The sequence below is a fragment of the Mercenaria mercenaria genome, chromosome 1 (assembly GCF_021730395.1).
Source record: "Mercenaria mercenaria strain notata chromosome 1, MADL_Memer_1, whole genome shotgun sequence".
Classification (NCBI taxonomy): domain Eukaryota; kingdom Metazoa; phylum Mollusca; class Bivalvia; order Venerida; family Veneridae; genus Mercenaria; species Mercenaria mercenaria.
Genome location: NC_069361.1, coordinates 109,138,647 through 109,146,341, shown reverse-complemented (window position 1 = coordinate 109,146,341; position 7,695 = coordinate 109,138,647). Strand labels below are relative to the sequence as shown.

Below are 7,695 nucleotides of genomic sequence, written 5' to 3'. Positions count from 1 at the left end.
GAAACCGTGAGCGAACAGCATGAATCCTGACCAGACTGGTCTGAATCAATGCACGTCGCAAAGGCACTATGTTGGTTTTCTCATGGCGCGGCTCATATGCTAACTATCTGCTACCAAAACATCCTGTTGTTTTGTTGTAGATTTCAATAATTAGAAAGAGTTTTTAATTAGAAAGTGGTTTTGTAGATTTATTAATTAGGAAGTGGTTTTATAGCTCCCGGTAGCTCTTCAAAATTGATTGCATCTCGTGTTATTCATAGTCTGTGGCCCTGAAGTCTGATAATACAACATGATGTTTTTTTTGTTTGAACACAGGACTTGTGAGCCGATTGTAGGAATGTGGATGTAAGTCAAACACATGATGCTGTAAATATGATCAGTGTCAGTTTCTGTCTGTAATATATCATACAACGGTATAGTCCATAACTTGTAAATTCTTCTGATAAAGCTGAACAGCGACCACGTGCCAAATACGGGATACGTTAATTAAGTATCTATTTATTATATCCACTGAGACTATATAGAATTCAGTCTGGCGCTTTACTTTGGAAAGATATAAAAAATAATTAATATGTGTGCGTGTGCCGGTCAGACTGAAAGTAATATTTTCTTACTATATAAGTGAATAAAGAAGGATATACATATACCCGCTGATGTAAACCTATAACGAAGATTTATTATGTATTGGAGATAATTATCACAAAAAAATAATTCTTGCATGGAATGGATGTCTGAGATAATAAAGTAATATGCTGTTTAGTTAAGTACAGAAATGGCTCTTTTCCCAGTTTGACTTTTGTTGTTACTTGGAATATACGTCCATGTTTATTTGAAAGAAATCATTATTTGAATATGGTATGGAGTTTGGATTTATATAGTTCTAAAGGTATACATGCATATAGGTAGGAAGGTAAATGATGCCAGCTCTTGATGGTCTAACAGGAATTGTTCTTATTGCCATATTTGGATCAGTGTTCGTGATCACGTGCATTATTTCGGCAATCAAAGCAGTCAGGTAAGCTCTGAACTTTATATACATAAATTGTATGGATATAATATCTAAAACTAAACAAGGACTTGTGTCTTTCAGTTGATAGTTCAACATTGTTTAGATATATTAAACTGTTTTATACATGTATATATAGCAGAGTTATTATAACAGTATCTTGATTCAGGCCCGTAACTAGGCTTGGGTATTAATAGGAGCATGCTCCTCCCTATACAAGAACAGAACAACGTGCAATCATCTTTACAATTAAAATAATCAAAATTTATGCATACTAAATACGTTTTAATTACACAGCGCATGTTGATGTTAAACATTGTCATGTATATAATAGCTTTTCGCAGTATTAATTAGCAATAGCACGTTTTACAATGCTTGATATTAGAATTCGCTCGATATTAAAATTAAATACCCTTTCAGGCCGGATCCATTTGAGACACAGGTCAGGGATAGGCATGGGAGACTGGGATAAGTTGTCCCCACTCCTTGAAATACTGAAATTATACATTCTAAGTGACTCATCTTTAAGCATTTTAAGACACAAAAAATGTGACCAAAATTAACATTGTTTTTAGTAAATCGGGTTGGAAAGTACACACTACTCACAAGTTAAGATGCCTTCTGGGTGTTATGAATAAAAGGCCAGCGTCATTTTGTATCAGGTTGTATGTCTACTAGCATCTTATAATGTAAATGGCACTGCTTCACCACTTCACTTAACTAAGCACTGCCCAAACATCGAAAATTTAAGGTTTTACACAACTCACGTAATTACAAAATTTGGAAAAGAGATTTTTTGATGCTTTCATTTTGAATAAAAAGAATCTGATTATCAACAGTGTGGGAAAGGTATTGTACTTTTTGTCGCTAAGTTTTAATGTTAATAATATTGTTTCTCAAACAGTAGTATTATCAGTTTGTAAGTTTACATCATCTTATATTTTTAAATTTTCATCACTGTATAAAAATCATAATTTCATACCATTTGAGCCGCACCATGAGAAAACCAGCATAGTGTATTTGCGACCAGCATGGATCTAGACCAGACTGCGCATCCTGCGCATCCGCGCAGTCTGGTCAGGATCCATACTGTTCGCTAACGGTTTCTATAGGGCTTGGAAGCGAACAGTATGGATCCTGACCAGACTGCGCGGGTGCTGGTCGCAAATGCACTATGTTGATTTTCTCATGGTGCGGCTCATTTGATGAACATATTTTATTGTCCTGTATTTAGTTTTTCCTATATACAAGAAAAAATGTCCAATAGGAAAAGTAGCGTTCCAAGAATGCAGCTCCAACTCAAACGTAAACCCTAAAACATTGTATATATAGGTACGTTCAGTATTAAAATTGAAATATTATAACTAGCCAGCGAGGACATAACATGAAAAAAAAACACAGTAAGATACAGTAAAAAAAAAACAAACAAAAAAAAAAAAACACCGGCTGATAATTGATAATGCTCTACAACTCACTCTTAAGGTAGTTCTGCACGTTTCGATCGAAAATTTTTCTACAATGTAGAATTTGATTAAACTATGATTTTTAAAAACTTCAGAATATACCTAGAAAATTCAGCAAATAAAAGACAGGATCGTGTGCTTGATTTTTTTTGCTAGACTGATTTGAAAAATTTGGACTTCACACAATATTTTATAATGGAAGTCTATGGGAAAATCATAACTTTCATAGCATTTTCGCGAATAGAAATTTTTCTACAATGTAGATTTTGAAGAAAGTTCTCACAGCTGTAAATAAACGTATGACCTATAATTTGGTGAAATGAAATGTATAGGTCCGTGTGCTTATTTTTGAGACATTTGAGCATGATTAAAGTGAACCGGACATTTCACGCTAATTTAAGACATTATTTTGAAATTTGTAACGTTTCATATGTATTAATATCATATTTTGACATTAGAAATACAGTAACTGTGCCATTGTAACAAATTTACTCACAGGTTTCGATTAATTCAGAAAATGTTTTTCATTTCCGTTCGCCGAATCCAGGCTTTATTCTACGTTTTCCGGTTAAATGACGTTACGCCATCACTTCCGGTTTATCAAATGTGCAGAACTATCTAACTCACACATCGTGGGGTGAGATTTTATAAAATCAAACGTTTACTATATTCACCTTTATGTCGCATATTTGATGTTCTAACAATGTATTTTTATCGAATTCTGTTGAAAACCGTTGTTTTCCTAATAAATTAAAACATTAAAGCATTCGTCTACTATTTCTCATAAGGGTTTCCAGATTTATATATAAAGAAACAACAACAAAAAACAACAACAGAAAAAACAACACCAACAACGGAATTCAGTTCAGCGAGCACCTTGAAACATGACGTGACAGTAAGAACATGATAATCAATAGAGCGCACACGTATAGGTATCGCGTAGTATTGTGGCGTTTTGAAATGTAACCAAACAAAACAATAACATAAAAAATGAAGTCAGTACTAATCCCCAATGATAACGCGATTCCCGCCGAAACGCGAGGACGAGTCTATTTCATGATAACTGACGAAATAATAATTCATAATGGTTACCCATTTACTTGACAATTAAATATTGGTATTTGTTTTATTTTAAATAGTTCTTATGTATATGGCAACATAGCTCAGTTGGGTAAACTGCAGACAACAATTGAATATAAGCAAGTCGTTTTGTGGGTTCGAATCTTCATAAGAGTTTTTTTTTCAGATTTGTTTTTTTTCTATTCGTTTTCATTTTTATTTCATTACTTTTGTTTCTTTCTTTGATGGTTTGAATTTGTATATATGTCTTTATATAACACAATAGCATGTTCATTATTTGCATGACTTTAGTGCATGCATTTAATCTATCATCTTTAATATATAATAAACTATTCTGATCTGCCATATCGGCTTTAGATACCTCTCTGTCGTATTGTCACAGAGCTCATGAAGGAAACCTAATTTTTATGCAAAAGTGAAATAAAAATTAATTCTCAATACCGAGTTTCGAACCCACACGGCAAAAGATCTGTTGACCATGGACATTATGCTTTACCACTGAGCTAATTTGTAATTTGAACAAAATCCGGAAATATTTAGTTTGTAACATGCTAGAAAAATGCTGAATTCCCTATGTTCCATTTTAATCTATTTATAGTCATGTTTGTAAATATCAAGTTATCGTTGGGGCATAGTACACTACGTTTACGATGCAGTTAGTGATTCCCAGTTGGCCGAGCGGTTACGGTATTATACCTTTTCGTTCGATTCCCAGACCCGTAATTTTTTTTTTATAACTGTATTTAATTTCTTTTTCTTCAATACGATTCAACGAAAACAAAACGAGTTGGTTAATCTAGTTCTTACTTGTGTACTAACTTATATATGTCACTATTGATACGTTATCATTTTTAAATACACTCCGCCTTTATTAATATGATTTTGTATTTCAAGCTTTCCTGTGATATTTTCTAAGCTGTATGGGTTAGTTTTATAAATTTTATAACAATATTACACTCCACTTTAATAAAAGCATTGCCCGGTCAGATTTATACGAAAAGAAAAAAAAAACAATGAATTAGAAACAAGCAAAAAAATTACGCAAAGTATGTAATGAAAAACATAAAAAATGTTGATCGAATGCAAGGTCAAAACTATCATTACAAAATGATTATGTATCCATCCACTCAACCTACTGCGCCATCAAGCCAACCGTTTATTTCCATCGTATATCTTTACTTTAAACGAGAGTGCTACTGATTGTTAATTTATGTATATTTATTGCTGAAATAAAAACGACATACGTAAAACCATGAGATACCTATAGATATGTGAGAGCTCTATTATTAGTGACGGAAGCAAAATATACGCATGCACAGTCGCGTCTCGTTCTATATTTATATTAATGTTTACATAATAAAGCGTAGCAACGGTTGAGAAAAACTGCGAATACTCGAATGTTCCCGAAATTCTGGAAACTAGAAACTAATCAACCATTAAGTGTTATGTAAATATATGAAACAGTGATGGCATTTTGCCCTTTGATGATAAATTATTTTAAAAATCACAAATGACAATGTGTGGGTTAGTCGCTTTAATAGCCACCCTGTTAGTAAGTTAATGATAATGTAGATACAAGTGACCCAGGCCAGGCAAATCTCAAATATACACAATGATAACAAAAGGCATGAATTTTTACCATAGAAATGTTCGTGTAAACTATAATTATCATACACGCGTGGACTCAGTAACTTTGCAGAAACAAAAGAAACGCCATTAATGTTTCGAAGAAAAACAGGACGGAAGACAAAATTAACATATATTGAGAAATAACAGTTAATTAAGAGTAATAGACAATTGAATAAATGAAATAAAATATCACATTTATCTAATTGGGTCCCTCTGCAACATGAATAGGTCATTGATCAATATTGATACTGGAAACGGAATTTCAATAGCAAGTTTCTATTGTAACATACATGTACGGGCAGTACTCATTAAACCAACATGACATTCATAGATAATCCTAGCATCAAATATTAACTCTTATCATACTGGACACGACTAATTCAGCCTTTGCGACGAGTTTCTGCACATCCGTGCAGTCTGATCATGATCTGCACTGTTCGCTATTCAGTCAATATCTTTTTGGTAAACACCCCTTTTAACTGTTAATGGTATTGTCCAAATTGAAGATGGACAAGTTCATTGTAGAAATTTAGCAGGGTAAAGGTTAAGAATATTTTGAAATCTGATTTTATACAGTACATGATTTACTCCGGGAAAGGTTCAACGAAACTGGCACTTTATTCTTTATGGTACACATTTGACAACAAATAGTAAACAATGTAGTATGACAACCAAAGATAATATAAAATGCATAAATATCTAGGCTCATTGATCTTTGTATAGAATCAGACAAATTATGACGAGAATTGCTTCCATAATTTTGTCTTGCTGTCACTTAGACAATGGGTTCTATTTCATCTTCACAATGTTTATGGCTATTATAAAATGCAAAATATGTTATTGGCAATGCAAGATTTACCAAGTTATGTACAGCATTAATCAAATATACATACAAAATTGCATAATCTCAGCAGCGTAATGGTTTTTCGGACAAAGTCTCTAAATTCAAGCGACTTGTAAGCTCTGAAAATAAAGATGTGCTAATAGTCATGTGATCTAGTATCGTTAATACATGTTCTTTAGTATTTTGTGTTACATTTTTCGGCACGCAACTCAGGTATCAGACAAGATGTGATGTCACAATGCAACATTTTTATCATTTGTTTTGCAAACTGTATGGTTTAAACTAAAAGGAAACTAGTAAAATACACTATTACTAGAAGGAACATTGAGAAAATTGTTACCAATGTGTAGTTACATTATATATCATGTAGGTTTTAGAATAGAATGTTCATACATTTTTTCGTCTATATCCTTTTGCACAAGTTTCGCCGGTATTTTAATTGTTTTTTCCAGGGACAGGGCACGTATAAAGAAACGAATAGCCGTTCGAGAAAAGGAAAAACTGGAAAACGGTTTTGTAGATGAGGAAAGATGCTCCCGTACTGAAAACATTTCGTCTTCCTCGCAATACTCTTCTAAAAGTTGTAAGCCGACATATTCTGGCAACAACAGACTTTCTAATGGTACAAGTTGCTCGAGTGGCTCTGTGGAGCACCTTGATTTATCAGTGTATTCCATCAGCACAGGAGTGGATAACTTGATTTTTCAACACAGTTACGCGAATATTGCTTACGCCGACGAGAACTGTCGCGTATCACCACAAAAATCAAAAACAGTCGCTGAAATCGTGCCTCCCTGTCAAATTACCGTACCAAAGCGTGTTAAATCGTTCCAGAAAATCATGCGCAGACATTCCTATGACATTGCCGTCTGCGAACATTCATGGTTGTCGCAAGAAATACCTTGTGTTTCACCATCGCAGCCGATAGTGGACACTTTGAACAGCAAGGAAAATGTAGAAACTAACACAAAATACTTGAAAGCAGATTTTGAAAATATAGCTTATGATAAAGGCGATGACTTGCAGACTTAATAGTTAAAATGTGTTATCCATTCCAAGTTCTAAAAGTCGTTCATACATATATGTAATGACCATGTATGGATCTTCTTGAAGTTTTTTTATCTAACAGTGTTGTGTTCTCTTTTGAAATACTATTTGCACAGCTTTGCAACAAAAGGACACCGGTTTGCAGACTTCCTACAGTGCGGCTTATTCAAAACCTTGCAACCTTACAACGGTTTTGTTTGACATATTTAGTCAAAGTATAAATGAGCCGTGCCATGAGAAAACCAACATAGTGGGTGTGCGACCAGAATGGATCCAGACCAGCCTGCGCATCCGCGCAGTCTGGTCTGGATCCATTCTGTTCGCTAACAGTTTCTCCAATTCCAATAGGGTTTAAAAGCGAACAGCATGGATGCGCAGGCTGGTCTGGATCCATGCTGGTCGCAAAGCCACTATGTTGGTTTTCTCATGGCACGGCTCAAATACCATCAGAAGTGTAATACTTTGGAATATTGCCGGTGTAGGACCTTATCGTAACGTCCGATCATTTCTGCACTTTTTTCCTAATCCAATAGAAGAACGCAGTATGTGCGTAAATTTAGTTAATTACATGTATATCAAATAATCAATACATGCAGAATATAGAACGCTATAGTTGCGATAGTAAT

The 7,695-nt window shown here is 34.1% G+C and overlaps 1 protein-coding gene across 1 annotated transcript; it reads left to right on the top strand.

The window, feature by feature from the left end:
• Positions 1-323: 323 nt before the first annotated feature.
• LOC123545313 (uncharacterized) lies at positions 324-7,252 on the top strand. Its single transcript, XM_045331647.2, has 2 exons — positions 324-1,015; positions 6,475-7,252. The coding sequence occupies exons 1-2, from the start codon at positions 915-917 to the stop codon at positions 7,052-7,054; spliced, it is 681 nt and encodes a 226-aa protein (XP_045187582.2). The 5' UTR covers positions 324-914; the 3' UTR covers positions 7,055-7,252.
• Positions 7,253-7,695: the final 443 nt, after the last annotated feature.

Bases quoted from the DNA above. Each gene is read 5' to 3' on its own strand.
- LOC123545313 (XM_045331647.2), top strand. From the start codon at position 915: ATGATGCCAGCTCTTGATGGTCTAACAGGAATTGTTCTTATTGCCATA. The intron at 1,016-6,474 runs GTAAGCTCTGAA...TGTTTTTTCCAG, and splicing joins TCGGCAATCAAAGCAGTCAG to GGACAGGGCACGTATAAAGA.